Source organism: Porites lutea, chromosome 3 (genome assembly GCF_958299795.1).
Source record: "Porites lutea chromosome 3, jaPorLute2.1, whole genome shotgun sequence".
NCBI classification, from domain to species: domain Eukaryota; kingdom Metazoa; phylum Cnidaria; class Anthozoa; order Scleractinia; family Poritidae; genus Porites; species Porites lutea.
The window spans coordinates 47,170,217-47,188,865 of record NC_133203.1 but is presented as its reverse complement, the minus strand read 5'-3'; the positions used below and the strand labels follow the sequence as shown (position 1 = coordinate 47,188,865).

The 18,649-nt window shown below is 39.4% G+C and overlaps 2 protein-coding genes across 2 annotated transcripts in view; both read right to left on the bottom strand.

Annotated features, from left to right (window-relative positions):
- Nucleotides 1–12,056, bottom strand: part of LOC140931288 (uncharacterized) — an 18,155-nt gene extending 6,099 nt beyond the window's left edge. The window contains exons 1-11 of the mRNA XM_073381069.1: nucleotides 11,889–12,056; nucleotides 10,860–10,920; nucleotides 10,691–10,740; nucleotides 9,214–9,404; nucleotides 7,896–7,933; nucleotides 7,103–7,133; nucleotides 6,654–6,735; nucleotides 3,671–3,903; nucleotides 3,117–3,439; nucleotides 1,175–1,424; nucleotides 1–54 (exon numbers count right to left, since the gene is read on the bottom strand). The exon at nucleotides 1–54 is cut by the window's left edge and continues 753 nt beyond it. Coding sequence (XP_073237170.1) covers nucleotides 1–54; nucleotides 1,175–1,424; nucleotides 3,117–3,439; nucleotides 3,671–3,903; nucleotides 6,654–6,735; nucleotides 7,103–7,133; nucleotides 7,896–7,933; nucleotides 9,214–9,404; nucleotides 10,691–10,740; nucleotides 10,860–10,920; nucleotides 11,889–12,037 — 1,462 coding nt within the window. The 5' untranslated portion in view covers nucleotides 12,038–12,056. The remainder of the gene's footprint in view (nucleotides 55–1,174; nucleotides 1,425–3,116; nucleotides 3,440–3,670; nucleotides 3,904–6,653; nucleotides 6,736–7,102; nucleotides 7,134–7,895; nucleotides 7,934–9,213; nucleotides 9,405–10,690; nucleotides 10,741–10,859; nucleotides 10,921–11,888) is intronic.
- A 4,499-nt stretch (nucleotides 12,057–16,555) lies between these two features.
- Nucleotides 16,556–18,649, bottom strand: part of LOC140932405 (uncharacterized) — a 45,792-nt gene continuing 43,698 nt past the window's right edge. The window contains exon 16 of the mRNA XM_073382016.1: nucleotides 16,556–18,428. Within this exon, the coding sequence (XP_073238117.1) occupies nucleotides 17,031–18,428 (1,398 nt within the window). The 3' untranslated portion in view covers nucleotides 16,556–17,030. The remainder of the gene's footprint in view (nucleotides 18,429–18,649) is intronic.

The window sequence follows — 18,649 nt, the reverse complement described above, 5'->3', positions numbered from 1 at the left end:
GATTTCTATGAGAAGTGCCGGCTTCAATTGAAGCACTCTGAGCATTTTCTCCACCTAACAAAAATAGTCAAAAGCAGCAATTAAAAAAATAATGTCAAGATATATAATCACATATACATAATTATAAAATCACTAAGATAGTACGAGCGTTCTGATTAGTTAAAAACCTATGGTTTATTGTGCCGGTAAACTCATAGAAAACCTAAAGGACTCCGTTTTACTGACAGTTACTTTGTAACAGCAATAGACCACACTTTCCATGGGTTTACTGGCGTGATAACCCACTTAGGATGTTGGGAGAACACCTGAAAAGCTTGTAATCACTCGCCCTCGGCTCGTGATTTACAAGCAGCTAAGCTTTCTCGTGTTCTCCCAACATCCCGCATGGGTTATCACGCCGGTAAACCCATAGAAAGTGTGGTCTGTTGCTTAAATAAACTTTATTTTACCACGAAAAAGCTAATATCTTGTTCATTGTTCAGGCAGATAGTACGCGAGGAAATTTTACGTGTTCATGTAGCCTGCGCAAACAGCCGTCTCCCCAAGCGCTTCGTCCCTAAGGCCGTTTTGCCAACATCCCTAGCGGCAAGAAGGGAAGAGAGATGGCTGTTTTCGTAGACTCGTGTTCGTACAGTGAGTCGGAACTCGCAAAGTGAGAGAGGATCTGTATATATGATACCGGAATAACTTTCATTGCGGTGTGAGTTTCGCTCCAGAGTGAAGAGATGAACTCAAGCCTCGAAATACAATTATTTTTATGCGAATCAAGGCTTTAAGATTGAAATAGGAATACAAACATCTTTTGATGTAGAACCGGATGTTTGCTCTTAGATTTTTTTTCTCTGTCAATCAGACCTAGACTTGCGTGGTTTTCGCGCTAGAGCAGATGCGCATGCGCCACTCGCCCCTGACTACACGATTTGCGATTTTCAATCCGGAACAAAGTCCTTTTCCAGTTTACATAATAACAGAATGAAATTTCATACCAGAACAAGAATTTCATTCGGACTGAAAACCGGAATGACTTGTACGGGAACGAAGTGTCGTTTGGGTCTCATGTAAACAAGTATAGGGATACGAAGATGGAACGCCATCGTTCCAGAATAAAATTCTTTCTGGTATCATGTGAAAAGCCCCTAAGGCTCAATTGCTTGAAGGAGTTGACGTCACAAACCTTGGTTGAGCATAGCTTCGACTTGTTTGACTGTAAGCTCTTGTGGTAACTGCTGCTGAATAGATGGATCAAGGCTGGAAGAAACAGATGTCATAGCCTGAAGACCCGAACTTAAATCAGCAGAAGTGGAGACGACAGGAGAGCCTTGTGGATCCCCTGGCTGCTGAGACAGCTGTAGACTGCTAGTTTGTTCATCAAGTGGGACCACTGTTAGTGTCTCATTGCCCTGAAGAGACTGTACAAACACAACCTGGAAATAATAAAAATAAAAAAATAGCGCAGTTTAAGGGCCTTCCCACACGAGATTTCATTGTGTAATTAATCATGCGACAAGGGCGGTGCGTTTTGTGACAATAGAGACCTTTCGATTTTATTTCTAAGACGAGGGTGACTAGGAAGACGAGATTTTCTCATTAGGGAGTTTACGCAACGAGGACAGCGACGGCTACGAAAACGTCACTTATGAAGTGAATTTGCGCTGCCACAAACTTTAACGCGCTTATTCCATCTCGTTTAATTCGTCAAATGTTGGCACATTTTTTTGGAGTTGAATTCTAAAGGGCTGCATCAAAGTCCAGGAAAAGAAACAGAAAGTTGTTGTCTTTTGTTTCCGTTCTCAGGAACAGTTTAGGCAGTTTCACGTTGTAGTCGTGCAACGACGGCAGAGAAAATGAGCAAAAAAGCGTGATGCACGTGCAAAGTTGTTATTTTGCTTGTCTAAACCTGTTGCTTTTTTGCCGTTCTCGTTGCCGTCGTCGTCGTCGTTGCGTAAACTCTCCAATACTAGTCGGTGTGCGCGCTTGAACCAACGGTAATTTGGCGGGAAAACGTGATGGTCTTCGTCATTAGAGACCTTTAGATTCTCAGACGAGTACGACTACGAGTACGAGATTTTCTCAATACTAAGTAGTGCACGCGCGTGAACCAGCGTCATTTTGGCGGGAAAATGTGGTACCCGTCGTCATTCTATTACGAGTTTTAACGCGAATGTCGTGGTGGCGAAAACAAGTTATCAAATGTTAGAAGTTTTATCATTTTGCGATGGGGAAAGCGCGAAACCTCCTTCAGTAAAGGTAACAGTGCTAACTTTTCTTGTGAAATATGATAAAACATAGCTTTCCGGGAAGTCTATATTTTGAGAATAGGCGAAAAGATTCAAGTCAAATCTCGTACTGGTAGCCGTTCTCGTCCTCGAATCTAAAGGTCTCTATTATAACGTCTGAAATAATGGCGGAAACAATCAATTATCAAATGTTGGGAAATTTTTATCAATTTGCGCTCGAGGGAAGGTTTAAATGACCGTGCTAAGTTTTCTACTGAGAATTTAGCTTTCCTAGGTGTCGATCTTTTTAGAATACGCGGAAAAACTAAAAAACAACAAAAACAACAAAAAAACGGCTTAAACGGGCGTTTTCGTGTGGTACGAGAGAATAATCTTCTTTTACGTGTAGCGAATCAACTTGATCTGGGGAAGAGGATGACTACGAGAACGGATTTTTTCAAGGCTAAGTAGTGTTCGCGCGTGAACCAGCGTCGTTTTGGCGGGAAACGCGGTAGTCGTAGTCAGTGTACTACTACATATGGGTTTTAGCGAGAATATCGTAGTAGCGGAAACAAGTTTTCAAATGTTAGAAGTCTTATCTTTTTGCAATTGGGAGATGGTCTATCTTCCTTCGATAAAAATAACCGTGTTAACGTTTCTGGTGAAAAAAAGTAAAATAAGCTTCCCTGGGTGTCTGTTTTTTTTTTGGAGAATACAGGACTCAAGTGTCGTTCTTGAAGTCGTCGTTCTAGCCTAGTCCTCGAATCTAAAGATCACTAATGTTTTGAAACGAACTGATTTTAAAAAAGAGAGAGAGAACTGACTTTTAACTGAAGCGAATCGATATGAAGCGAGACCAATTTGTAGCGAAGCCACGACCGGTAACAAACGGTTCAGTACCTGCGTGCCGTCAGGTAAAGCTACTACACCATCTTGCTGCGAGCCGTCTAATCCAGTGATCTGCGATGCATCTAATGTGGTGTCATGCTCATCATCTTCATCCATTTCAGTGTCTTCCAAAGGCCCTTCCTCTGCGTCATCTTTAGCATCCATGATTTCATCAATTTCCTGCACGCTGCCCACAGAATGAGCTTGCAGATGACAATAAAGATGAACTTTTCGAACAAGAACTCTTCCGCACAGACAGCAGTGGTAGTGAGAGTTGTCAGTGACACGGCCATTCGCTTTCATGCACCTCAACTTACATCGAAGCATTTGATAACCTGAGAAAAAAAAGTGATTTATTCATATTTAAAAGGCGGTGCATTTACAGAAGTTGAAAAGGATGAAGTGTTCTAAACTTGGCATGCGAAGGAAGAAAACTAGTCAATTGTCTTATAGGAAGTTACTGATTTTGTTCATAACGGAGATAGTAAGAGAGAGGCGAAATCTCGAAACCCGAGCTCTTATGAAGAGACCCTTGATTTCCTGACAAAACAAGAATGGGTTGTTACCTCCATGTTGCACTATCTGCTTGCTTGAATGCATCTTTTCAAAGTGCCTCCTCATGCGGCCTGGTTTTTGTGGTTTGTTGTTGCACAGCGGGCAGTGATATCTCTTGTTAGTCTTGGTACAGAAGTGCTCGCATGAAGGGTCTGTACATTTGTAGATGTCCAATGTCTGGTCATTGGCCAGAACTGAGATGTGCACATTGTGCTCTGTGTTGCTTCCATCAACTTCAGCTTCCCTGATAACAACAGATGAATTAGAATGTTTTGCTGAGCTTAAGACTACATAAACTTACAAATGGAACAGGTTAACCCCCATTTCAAACCTGGATAAAGATGCCAAGAAAAACGTCACTAGCAAAAAAAACACTTGCAATGCCTTTTAAGTGTTTTTCATTGTTCCAATTGAAACTAGTCTAGGTCCAGGCCAGTCCCTAAGCGTTATCTCTTGCCCCATTGTCCTCAAAGTCTTGGAAAGGGCGAGTGAGTCTCTCTAGGGTGACGTCACTGTTCCCGGTAGAATCCAGGATTGACCGAGCCCAGAACGCATAGGGACTGGGTTGGGTTACATTTGTTTGATGTTTTTCGAGTGCCAGAGTAACCCCGGATTTGACTCCATAGAGACAGCTTTGAAATTGAAACAGAAACTGCACAGAAACTAGTTTGTTTACGCAAATTAGTCTGGTTTCAATCGGTCCAATTATCTCTGGTGATGGATCAGTGCTAACATCGGGGCTAACATTCCTGTATTTGAGTTAATGAAAAGATAAGATCAACTAAAACCTTCTAGCTGTCAACATCTAATAACCACAATAATAATATCATCCCTTCTACAAATTAGCCCATACGTTCTCCCCTTGGTCATTTGCCACTTTCAATTTGCCCAAAATTTTGCATAAGCTTTGGCCTCAGTTCCACTTGAGATGACTGTAACACCCAAGAGAAACAATGGTTATGCAAAATTTAAGGGGTAAAGAGGAAGGCAGACAAGGTGTTTAATGGGCAGCGTAAATGTGATGAATCCAGTGTAAATGTGATTGTGGTCAATCATAATATGATTAAAGGGAAGTTAAGGGTTTGTTTATAGTAGGCCCAATTACCCAGGAGATGGCGCAAATCAAGCCTAATTTATGATGGAAAGTGCACTTAGCGTATCCCACTAGTTTACGGGAACTCCACTCATATAGTTAGAAACCAATAATCCAAATAGAGCATAACAGGATTAGAAACCCCAACTGGCAGGAGGCAACTAGTTGGCTATTTACAAGGATGGCCAAGGATTTAAACTGGGGATGATCAAAAACAAATCCATCAAGTGGTCAGAGTGGAATCACTCACAATGTGGTGTAGATTTTAGCCACATAAGTTTCTTGTTCCTAAAATAATTACTGGTCTAGCAAACTCGAGCAAAAGATTTAAATGGATTAAACCATAGATGCTAACAGTGCAGTATACCAGTACTTTGCAGGTGTTATATTGCAGGGTATTTTGATTTTATTACATCTCTTTTACTTTAAACTAAATTAACTTATAATTTCTTTTGCCACAAATAAATAAACAAATAATAAAAAATAGCTTTTTCCCAGCTAAAACAGCACTGGAAAGTCATGCCCCAGATGACTGTCAGTCAACAGAAACAAAAAAAAATGTTGATTCTACTCTATGGATGCATTGTTTTAAGAACGCAGAGGAAAGGTGAAGGTACAAGCACTGAAACTATCATTCAACTGCAATTTCCCGATTAAGACCAAGAAATTTGGTCAAACCCTTCCAGGTAGATGCACCTTTTCTCACTGAGTTCTTCCCTGCCATGAGCCTGCACATTAACAGAACCAGGCATCTGTTACAGTGGCTAATCAGTGGACAAAAATATATGGGGAAGGGAGGGACAGGGGTAAACACAAGATCCAAAGGCTAAACAAAGCTCAGTAGCCACCTTGAACATGGTACCAAGTACATGGAACTGATCCAAACAAGGGTAACTGCACCAGCAGCACCAAACTGACCACTAAGACTTAGTAATAACATAAGATGGTGCTCCTAATTGTTAACTGGGCTACAATCCATTTACTTACTTTTATAAATTATGTGAAAGCACTTTAATTTCAAAACCAATCCATGAAGAAAATGCAAGTTGTTACAACAAGATTATTTCAAGCTACTCGCTAGAATTGTGTCACTAAAGATGAAAGTAGCTCAGTGCTATACAAAATTTGAACTTAAAGTACAAGTACGATAACATTACTTGATGCTGGTATTTCACTATTTTTTGCTTATACTTCAGTTAAGAGTATCGTCTCAACTTTACAAATTCACTACACACAAGATTGATCAACTTTTCTTAAGCCAGGTTTTGAATGTCTAGCACATTTTTCATATAGCCTAAAACAAACTGAGTTTTAGGAGCAACTAAACTCAGTTTGAAGAGCAACTAATCAAATTGAACTCCTTTAGCTGGTTTTAATCTGTTGAAGAAAAGAAAACAAACAGCAATTCAGTTTGCCTTCTGTTGAACACATCCAGTTAAAACCAACTAAAGAGAGAAATTAACTGTTCTCTTCAAGATGTACAGTGTGCTTGTACTTTGCTTTTAATTGCTGAAGAGGTTGTTTGCTACACAGGTGTCCTCTTTTTGCCCCAAGGGGATAGAGATTTGCCATAGATTTCAGTCAACACCTATGGGTATTTGATAAGTTGACCACTTCCCCAGGGGCCCTGTTGAACTACCCATGGGGTAATTTACTCATAGATGCATTAGCTGTTGAGAAATGTAATACAGTAACACTCAGAATTAACCTACACTGTAACAGGGAACTCTAAAGAGAACACATTTCAGATCTGTTCAGTTTTTTTTTCTCATTGAATCTGTTCTTTTTCATCATCTGTTCTATACCCATTCTAAATGTATTTGCAAACGGATTCCCTGTTAGCTTAATTCTGAGTGGTACAAAATTATGCTTCAGTAAAATAAAAAACTCTTAAATCTTACTTTCTACTGCCTGGATTGATAAGACTGTGCCCTTGTTTTCTTTTCACTGGGGGAGCCTGGCTGGTCTTCTTTGGTGGAATATCTATTGAACAGTTCAACAGAACCATCAGTTTATAGTGATACTGATTAGGATTCTTCAAAAAATCTTCCATTTAATTGGTTCTCTATCTTTAGGAACTAATCAAAGTTGTATAAAACGAAACTGCCTAAAAGATGTCAATATTGTCAAGAGGCATATTTTGAACCCAAAAATGAAAATTATAAAAATTCTACAGAAAAGAGAAAGTACTACCAAGGATGTTTCCAATTTTAAAATTATGAAAAATGGTCACATCACATGACACTCTCCATACAGCTGTACATTCAAAAATAAGAACAAGAGCCTTTATAGCTGACAGTCTATGCAGATGTTTCTATTTAATATTTTAATTTTCTGTTTGAATACTCACCAAAGACTGACGAACCAGCTGCAGCTCCATCCTTACAAGAAAAAGGCAAGGAGCAGGATGTCAGAGCTATGAATACTTTATCACTGTTTTTTTTACTATGTACATGCATTTATGGTTTGTACCTTTCCTGTGTTAGAAAGATTTCAGATTAGTTTTAGCATCACTAAAATTTTCCTTTGTGGTAGAAACCCAGTTCAATACAATCAAGCCACAACAAATACGGTAAGTAACAGTTACTACTTAGTACTAAGAGCTTTGTTCCATTATTTAGTTTTTCATAAAAATCACTATGTCCATGGTTCGTACAATTTCAGACAAACAAATTTTAAGGACTTTTCAAGGATTTTTCAAGGACAAATTTCAGTTTTCAAGGACTAAGATTTCTCAGAAACTCATAAGGGGTTGAACAACCCCTTATGGGTTTCTGGATTTATTTAATAAATCAGCATTCTTTAACTCCCTTTGATCACTCTATTGGCTAAAACATGTCATGGAGTAATTTACGAGTTTTACTTCTTCCGCCATCATTGATCATATTATTTTATACTACTTTCTGCAACAAGGACTTTGCAAAATGACTGGGTATGACTTGCGATTGCATGTAAGGTAATGAAGTAGCATTTGAATTAACAAAACAGAAATAAAATATTGTTCCAGATCATTTCAAGATTGTAAAAACCATGTATGTCTTTCAAGTAACAGTGGAAAATTGATTGATTAATTAATTAATTAATTAATTAACTTACAATAATAATAATAAATAGACACAATTAAAATATTATCAGTGATGTACCTTTTGATTTTTCAGTCTCTCCAATGAATCTGATGACACTGTAGAAGAATTGAACAGCTTGAGTTAATGATTAACAATAAAAATCTTTAATTCATAAAAATAATCATTCTTTTATATTTGTAACTTTATGAGCCTCACTAATGTTGTGAGCAGGTGAAATTAACACTCTACAGAATTTTTACTCTAAAATAAGTGTGCAAAGAAAGTTGTATCTGATAGTCCAGGGCTAGTGAACTTTGCTATCAGGCTAGTGAATTCTATTCTTAACTTGCCTGACTGGAGAGTGAAGTATTTTGGGGGGAATTCCAATAATTAACAATTATTGGATGAGGTTGAGCAAAATATCGTGATTTGTCTGTGGCGAGCAGATCAATTATGTGGTGAAGCCAAAGGCTAAGGCAAATAATTGATCTGCGAGACACTGACAAATCAGAATATTTTGTGATAACTGAGTTCAATAATTGTTTTATCATTCGATCACCGAGTTTGTTTTTTTAATGAATATCCTTGGGAAGCGAAGCGATCGGCCATTTTTATGCAAGAGCGATTGCAAGGAGAAAAGCACGGTCTCCTTTATGCATGAGCAGACCATTATTTGTAGGCAATTATTTACAGGTCACATGGTGGCCTCTTGGACAATGAAAAGAAAGAAAAACTTGCTTCAAATGATAATACAGAATACTGCTGATCAATTATTTGTTTGCACTAGTTAAAATGACTCAGCGGGAATAGCAAGCTGTAAAACTGACTACGTTAATTGCACCTTGAAAATGAAGCCAATGATTCATATACCAGTAAGTTAAAATAAACATATAAGAATAATGTACTGTTCAGAATTTCCTCTGTCTCCTAGCCCTTATCATTCATAGGTGACAGAGAAAATTCTGGTTTAGACCCAATTCAAACATCAAACTTTTCATGTACAAACTTAATACCTATCATGAAGGGACACAAGTTCGATGGTTGATTCATACATCAAACTACATTAGTGGGACGTAATTCACTTTCACAATGTCCATTGGTATACAATGCTTACTAGTAGAATAAAATTTTAGTAATTTATGCATTAGGTTTGGCACATCATTGAAGAGTTTGACGTTTGAAACGAAGTCGCTCCACAGTCGAAACTCCCATGTGGGCCACTCAAACTTTTAAATTTATGGGTCGACTCAAATTAGAGATGTCTGATTTATTGGTTATTGGTTCAAACATATATCTTTTCATGCATTTAATTGAAAGGATTAGGATTGGTACATGAAAAGTTTGATGTTTGAACTGGGCCTTACTAACAACATTTTCATCACATTATTATAACTACCTTTCAACTGTTCAGTAAGTTGTGATACTCTGTCTGCCAGTCTGAAAAGAATTGTCTGCAGTTCTGTTTTCCTTTCACTTGCTTTTGCTTCATAGAGGTCATAACACAGAGATGGAATTCCTGTACCAACTGTTATGGCAATTTTATTTGCTATCTGTGCTACAGATACGCTGCCACTCTCGAATTCTGATCTGTTGAATTATATTACCGGTAGTCTTTTTGAGTGTCCTTAACTTCCCTTAATTTCTAATAATTCGGTAAATGTGTTTTAAGACATAGCCACAAATGGTCTTGTACCCAGGGTTTTCCATAAGAGAGGGGCGGCCGCTGGCTATTTCACTTGAACTTGCCATCTACATTTCTTTGGAAATTACATGTACCCCAGTTTAGCAACGACGACGGTGACGGCAACGCGGAGGATGTCAAAAAAGCAATAGGTTTATTACACGAAACAACAACTTTGCATATGCACCACGCATTTTTGTACATTTCTTTACTGTCCTTGCACGACTATGACGTGAAAATGCCTAATTGCAAGATTTATGGAGGATGTAAACAAGTGAAGACAAATTTCTTTTTCGCTCTATAAAGTTGAGTGCACTCTTCCAGAAATCAGCTCCAAGGAAATTCATCTACATTTGCCATTTTCAGCAAATTGGTATAAACGCGACAGTGTCTGAAAAAGAGGAATTCTTTTTAAAAGTGATGTTTTCACTGCCATTGCCGTCATCGATGCTAAAGCTCCCTACTGAAACAACCAATGGTTCATAGCTATTGGAAAGAAGAAATAAATAAATAATAGAGTATTCATGTGCTGTCACTGAATAAAAAAGTCGAAATTCTATGATGTCTGTGTTCTGTTCAAACACTCTAAGTAAATTTTTCTTTCTTTTCCTAACCCACCTAGAAGCTTGTGGCTTCAGCCCTTGAAAGTCGCACCTTTGGCATGAGTTTTTTCCTTCTCTGCCTACTCCAAAGCTTCTGCCATCTACTTAAAACCTTATTGAAAACCCTGTGTACCAGTGACAGACAAAAGATTTTTAAAAACCTTGTTGTTTTGGGTAAATTTAGCTGTTGCGACACTTCCATTTTTGTGATCTGTTTTATTTCAACAGTTTTATTTTTTTTTTCATCTAATCGTATACTAGTGTTAAATATTTCTCATCACCATGCATGAAATCCAACTCGACAAATAAAATCAATAAATTATCAGTAATCTGTAACGCACCTTTAAAAGAAAAATCATTAGTGGTTCTCATGGAGGAAAAATGTCATGCTCTTGGATCACTAACGGGTCATAATTCTTTCCTTTACACTTTCCAAAAATAAGTTAGTTGGCCTTGGGAAACCAAACACTCTATGGGATTTTGGAAGCATTTGGGAATTTAATTGATAAAAAAAATCCATGTTAATTTGGAATTTGACTCACTAGAATTCAGCTTACATTACCAAAAACAAAAATTTGTGTCATGCTCACCTGAATCTTGCAAAATATGTGTCGTACCCATCAACTGCAGCCAGTTCTCTCTGCAAAATATGCATTTGGAAAAAAATTCAGAAACTAAAATTAATAATGGCCACGAAGCAATTGACACACAGGTCATATGAAAAGAAAAATTGTCGTAAAAAATATTTAGTTATCTTACATGGGAATCAAGTTGTGTTTTGTCCAGTTGTAAGTGCCACACATCAACTCCATCAGATGCACTAAAAGTCAAAACAAAATACATGTAATTTAATACCATATTAAAGTGTTTTCCCATGCTGATGTATGATGCTTCATGAAGCTTAAGGGTGCAAATAAACAAGGAAATGCTTATGGAACATGCAACATAAGACGTGCCATCCCTGGGGGAGGGCGGGGGCATAGCGATTTGGGCCCTTTAAAGACAAGATGACAAAACCAGCAATGACACAGGAACACAAATTACAACAAAAATAAGCTTATTTCAATATTCTTTGCTACACAATAAGCTAAGATAAGGCAATATTTTTTCCACTACTTTTATTTTTTGTTTCCCTTCTTCATTTTTTCCAAAACCCCTCCTACTGTAAGGGTCAGCTAACTGTTTTAATTTTAGGATTCGAAATTATATACCCTGTTTAGGACACAGCGGTACTTTTCTGTAGAGGCAATAGAAGATAGTGCACCCCCTAGGCCATAAGTACCCTTTTCCTTCGCCTCTGTGCCACAATATGCTTGCATCGCTGGTGAAAACCTAGCTTAACACATGTGTACAGGCTTAATTCCATTATTATTTTATCTATTGGACATATACATGTGTTTCAGACGAACCTCCTAAAGAAACCCACATAAATGTCACGAATCCTTTAAACAGAGATTGTTCCACTGTCTAGTTCAACAGGCTAGAATCTTCTGGGGGGTCGTCAGGATTAAAGAATTTTCTAACTAATTTTGTGACAGCCGTGCCATGTTATCTATTCTGTTTTAATACCGGCTGAGGTCGTGAAAACGTGTCGACAGACTATGTTTCTACATCGTATTTTCCAAAACCTATCCCACCGCGAACCTAACATTTTGGCAAGCGCAGACATCAAGCGTTTTGTTGTAAACAAGGAGGAGAGGAGGAGAAAATGAAGACACAAGCTACGATTCAAAATCCGCACTATGTCGTTTAAAAACATTTTTCGTTGTTGGAGAAAAAACCACTTACTTAATAATCCAGAGGGAACCTTCCTCGGAAAGTCTTGTCCATACAAGAAATTTAACAGGCCCACAGAGGGCAGTAGTATGAAGTGCCTCCACCTTATTTGCCCTCAACAATGAGGCCAAATCGATGGACCCTTCTGAAGCCTCCGCCATTTTGGCTACTCTTGCGAGTGCTTTCGGTGGCTATCACGGGGTGGACCTTACCCGAAAGGGCCCGTAAGGGTTCGGTTTTCCGGCTGGTTTTCACTCGACTTTCCCTTATCCTTCGAAACTGTTTTCGCAAATGAATGTACATTTTTCTTATTTTATGACAATAATGTATTTTTGAGAAGCAAATCAAAGGCGGCTCAGTTTAGTAACAGAAAAAAAAAAAACACTTCAGAGGTGCCGTAAATTGTCGGGCTTCAGGTTCGATTTAACTCCGGAAGTCCTCGTACAGATCATCGCAAAGCATGATTGGATACCTTTCTTTTCATTACCCGCCATCTGCTGTTTCAGAGCTTTGATGCACAGAAAGCTCAGAGCTTGAATTGCCTGCTACATCATCTTTAGAAATCGGCTCCTGGCTACATTGAAACATAGGCGCTGCTGGTGGGGCACACACACAGCTTGTTGGTAAGCCGCGCGAAAGTTAGCCTCCTACGCAGGCGTTTTTAGGGGAGCTCGTATTTCTTCCTTCCCCTCAAGGGAAAGAAATACGAGCTCCCCTAAAAACGCCTGCGTGGGAGGCTACGCGAAAGTGGGAAAAAATGACCGATTAACATACGTCAAGTACAGCTGTATCACCAGATTTGAGAACACCTTGTGACAGTCCGAACTCTAGCAACGCTCTCATTTTGTGTGCGTTTTTTGTAATTTGTTTTGTATTTTGCTTTATTGTTTGTTTGTTTGCTTGTTGTTGTTGATGTTTTTTTCCTTTTTGTTTTATCTTTGGGTGTCTGAATGTTAAGTTCAGGGTCCTTTCTCGAAAAAACCGTGAGGCCCAGTAACTTTTCGGCCCGCATAGCTGTTTTAAGTTTGTCGTGTTTACATTCAAGATAAAAGTTTCAATAATTTGGAAAATGAAACGATGAAACTATCAGTACAGTTTGCGCAGCAAGCGTTTCCGTGCGGTTCAGAGCAAAGAACGAGGAACCAGAGTCTAGAAGTCAAAGACTGCGCAGCTCTCATTCCATTTCTCGCGCGGCCAAAACCGAAAATCTCGTTCCTCGGTCTACCAAACGGAAACGCTTGCAACGAAAGCTGCAGTTAACGAAGCAAAATTGACTGGTATGTGAGCTAGGATATGTGCTACTATTCAAAAGGTTTAAATTTTAAAATTTGCCTACAGGCCCAAAAAGCTACCGAGCCTTTCGAGCCCAAAATGTTGACGGGACTTTCGAGAAACGGGACTCTACGTGGTCCCTCCTCTCTCTGTGGCGCAAAGATTGACCAAGGGGGGTGGGGGTGGGTTGGTTGAAACTGGACAATGGAGTGCATGGATGGTTTTTTTCCTTTAATAAATGAGATAAGTTCACCATGTCTAATCGTAAATACAAAGTCAAACTTCTGAGTCTTTTTAGACTCAGAGATTTAAAAAATAGTCTTTAAAAATAGTCTATTCAAAAATAGTCTTTCTAATACTAAGAACAGCGTCTTCAAAGACTGGGACGCACGAAGAAAATAAAGCCAAACCTTCTGGCCATACCAGCTTCTTGGTTATCTCACGTTTGACAACATAGCGTAATACATGGCGGCCTTATGCTAAAGTTTTAGTCTTTCGAGTAGAATTTCGTTACAATTAGATAAACTTTCAAGGCTCAGAGAGCTAAATACACAGTCTTCAGTGTACCTTTAAAAGAGGCCTTGTAGTTTTACTGTCTAGAGAGGGCCCTTCAATAAGAACCAACTCCAAGACCAAAACGTAAGGGTCAATAAATTTATATAACTAAATTTTCTCTATAGCTCGAGATTTATCATCGTCTTTGCATAATTTTAGCGCCTACAACCTCGGATCATTAGCTTCAACAGTACTTTCCATCCATAACCGAGGAGTCCGGAACTTTTCAACACTCAGTAGCTTCTTTATCGGGGATAGAAGCGGAATCATTTGAATTTTGATATTCATGATTCGTGTCGTTTTTTGCCTCAATGATTCATGATTCCTACAAGGATTTCCCTCCAGATTCATGATTCACGAACGGACTTTTGATCACCTTGAGTTAACGATTTTCTAAGTCACTGTATTAGTCTCGTTTTGTATAGTTTCTTTGGTGTTCAGACTCCTTCTCCATCCAGACTCGGTATAATCATTCGTTTTGTCTAGCCGTAAGTATGGAGTTGTTTTTGTAACTGACCATTAAGCACCAGGTTACTGGAGAAACAAGCGGACTGTCAGCCCCGAATGCACGAATTATATAGGGGGTCCGGGGGCATGCACTCCCCGGAAAAAAATGTTTGAAAATTGGACTCTCGGAAACGCCATATTCTGCATTCCCTGCAGGGATTGAACGCAATTAATTCATACGTGTATTTTGTTGAGCTTTTCTCAGAGTCTCGTTATTCATGATTCATAAATGTTTTGTAATTATGATTCATGATTCATAATTCCGCTTCCACCCCCGATTCCATATTTTCTAAGTTACCACCAGCAAATAAATGCACAGGATTACAACAATTTCTGTCGAGGTGTAAAGCTTCTCTTTCATGACGCTTTACAATCCTTATGCTAGCGTGAAAAGTAAAAACTATAAAAACCGAGATAATTTAATTACAGAGCTTAAAAAAATGAATACATGTACAAGACAAACTGCGAGAGATAAAATTTCAAAATTTAAAATCTAAAAACAAAAAACAAATTTACAGAGGATATAAACGTAAATACGTGTACCAGAAATCAAATTAGAAGCCACAAGCTTTTTCTAAAATAGAAGTCTATTTTTTAAAAAAATTAATTGCTATTGATGGAGATAATTCCTTTTCTTTATGTACAAGCAAAATAGCCCAATCAAGAGGGCAGTGACTATCCCTATAAAGTACTAACGGCGCGCATGTGCAGCAGCAAGTATACTACAGTGGTGGATCCAGACTTGATAAGGGGGGGGGGGGGGGGCGGTCATCCAGGCCCTGGGATGGGGGGGGGGGGCGGTCTCAATAATTTTTTTTTGGCCCTTCGAGCCTCAGTTTGGTCTCGGAGCAAAGTACTATTTTCGCAGCCAAAAAAAGAGGTCAATGTTAATTGTGATTATAGAAAAAAAAAATTATCACGTCAGCGGACCACCAAAATATAGGGCAATATCAATATGAGGTATATCAGAACGTTTCGACTGTATACTACCAGTCTTCACCAGGAAAAAAGTTCGACAGCTCACGCGTAGACTAATGAAACACGATGCTTCGCTGTGATTGATTATTTTCAGCTGCTGTGATTGGTTCAAAATTTTCTTCTTTGCTTTGTTGATGTGCTGTTCCCACATGGGTCCGCTGTTGTACGGTTCCTCTCGTGTGTTTCTTGATCGTGGCCAACCAAGTTTCTGAAATTTCTATATATTCCGCTGTGAATGTCCCTGTTGATGTTGTTATAGTGAAGTCCTATAGCGATCTATAAGAATTTCCAAGAAACCACAGAAGGATTCAAATGACCAAGAGCAAGGGGAAAACTAGTTTCCTGGAAGAGCGAATGAAAACAATGTCGGCTATACTTCTAGAAACACAAATTTAATTTACAAAACCGCTGAACAAATGATTTACAAAGTACTTTCCTTGTGTTTTACCCGCATCATGTTTTTCCTTCACTAATTGAAGTTTCTCTTTTTAGATAACATCGAAAACCGTCGCTTTTTAGCTTGAGGCTCCCGTATGTTTGTACAGTTGTTTTCACTCACCAAAACGAAACTGGCCGTGTTTTTCTCCGCCTTCTCTCAACCATTTTCAACCATGCGTTGATCACGTGCTTTTGTATCCCAAGCGGGGTGCAATTGCTCAATTGTATCACGATCGGGAAGCATTTCAATTTACTAAAGGCCTCGTGACTAAGAACCAAAGTTCCTGTTTAGTTTAGTGAAAGTCTAGGAATATAACAACTCGAGTTGCATCGTGTAATTTAAACCTAGAAGTAACTTGCGATTGTCCCGATTTCGATTCTCAGTACACGGTACAGTTCAGGTTGTAGGTTTCTCGTTAGCACATCACATGCGACAAAGGGTGTGTTCCTTTCGGTGAATCCAAAAGGGGATTTTAGATCTAAGAACGGATTTCGCGTTCCTTTCGGCAAATTTAAATCCGGATTTTTGATCTGGTGAATCCTTTTTGAAAAAGGATTCATTGGATTTGAAATCCAAAGAATCCAAATCCAGATTAACGGATTAGTGATCTACGCTGTTCCATTCACAGTGGATCCGAAATTAGTCAGATGATCCAGCGGTATTTCCAGTTGAAGTATTCCCATAGAAGTCGTAGAGTTTCCTCGTTGCTGTCATTTGCCGCAAAACATCTGGAAACATTAGAAGATTGTTCCTGGAACATTAAAATATTCATATACTGACCATTTGTCTCTAAAGATTGCTTGAAATAAGAAATAAGTAAAAGTAACAAATGGACTGCTATCTAACTACAAACTCGCTTGTAGATGCAACAGGCACTCGATCGTGTTACATAAAAAAAACCGAGCGATGGAACTGGATCAAACTGGCCGACATTCTTTAGATAATTTTCAATTTTAATGCGCTTCTTTCTTTGTCTGTTTTGTACGTTCCATCGTCGCTATTCGAACTGCCGGCCACTAAATTCTGCACGGTATAATCGCATAATTTGTCAAACAGTAGAAAACACGTCATTTTTTGAGAGGCTGTCGTGCATATTGCACGCGTTGGCGAAAGGTTACCAAGGTTACAAATCCAATTTCGGATTTCACGTTCCTTTCGACCGCGAAATCTGGCAAATCTAGGATCAAAAATCCGTTTTTGGATTCGCCGAAAGGAACACACCCAAAGTGATAAGGTCTAAACTGACGCTACAAAACCGTTGCACTTTTCAAAACTGTAGAAACAAGAAAGAAAATAGGGGGAAACAGACAAAGACAGCAGAAAAAGTGAGAAACCGTAACGAAAAAGACAATACTGTGGAAATAAGAAAAGAGAAGAAGAGAAGTTAGTTGGAAATGGTTCAGCTAGTCGCTGTCTAGATCTTCGGTCTCCGAACCATCATCGTCATCGGGATTGTCCATTTCCAAGTAAAAGTTGCGCTGAGGGAGAGGGATGTGAGAACGAGCCATAGCTTTAAGATCACGGACTTTCTTGGCACTCAGTACAAGCGAAGAATGGTACAACTGTTGCAACGAAACATCACCCGCCCTGTCCTTAAGTATCTTCACCTTTCTCCAGGGCTCTTCAGAGGAGTAAGTGTTTCGCATCCAAACTTCGTTTGGATGGTGCACTAGCGTGACCTTGTTGGTGACTGGGTTCAACTCTTCCCCCCAGCCAAAGTTAAGCCAGTGAACGTCACGAAAGGAACAGCTACCCGAAGAAAAGTGACGATTGGTGTATTTGCTTGAGATGAAATCCTTATAAGTTAGAAACTGTCTTTGATGCATACTGATGACCTCGAATGGGCTTCTGCGGTTGGCCTCTTTCACTACCGAGTACCAGTCACTGGGCAGATAAACAGTCGCACTTGTCTTCCTCCTCTCTATCTGGGCAAAGTCAGAGTCGTTCCTTAGAAATGTGTGACCTCTAGTGAGGAATTTATGATTAAGAACGTCGTACACGCCTGCTGTATGTAGGTCATTGTACAAGCCAACGATCGTTAAATTTTTATTCTGCCCGCCGCACCCATCCGAGTAAGAAACTAATGATTTGGCACCCGTGCGGTAGGTATGGAAGAAGTGTTCGAGGCAAGAAGCAACCTCCGACGAACCTCTCTTCGCAATGGTTTCATCCCACAAATACATATATCCTTTTTCCACAACCAGATCGTGAATCCCGAAGACGTACGTCCACAGCTTGTGTTGGTAGAAAACGTCATTGTGTGAGAGATTTGGTGTGGGTAGATTTTGCATGAAATCGAATGAAATCACGTCCACGCCATCTTTTGAACAGAAGTCAGCCGAACCTAAAGAACGGGTCATATCTGACCAGCTGGCCACAGCTACGTTTTTGTCATCCCGCATACTTTGATATCCTTCGTCCGCCATATCTTGGTGGTCCGCTAACTGCCGACGAGCGACTGTGTTACCTGGATTAGACTTAAGCGCGAGATTAAGTTTATCACAGGTGGCACAAGTGTCCGTACGGGGACGACCGAACCCTAAATTAAAGTCTGAATTAAATATCCTACGATAAGTGTGCTCGCCTACTACCGGTTTGAGTTTTGCGGGGACGGGAAGGTTTTCACGCCTAGCTTTTACTATTTCTTTTTCCCTTGCCAGAATTTCAGGTTCGTGAGCCTCTAGATAAAGATTGTACATCTTACTGATGCTAAGATCTGGGCTGAGGAATCGCTTCTGTGGCGAGTCTTTTCTTGAATAATGACTTGTCATTCTCGGGAACGATCTAATGTGGTTTCTAACCTGAAAGGGAACAGTGATTTGTTAAGAATAAAGTATTAACTAATCTCCACGTTAGAAGCGCGAAGGAAACTGGGGCGAGTAAACTTTCTCAAAGACTTCTGGGATTGTTACTCGGAACAGGAAAAAAGTTGGCCAATCACAGAGCGGCGAGTCTCCAGTAACGTTCCCAGACACAATCGTGAGACACATTTCGGATTCAGTTCTCCACTTTCTATCAAAAC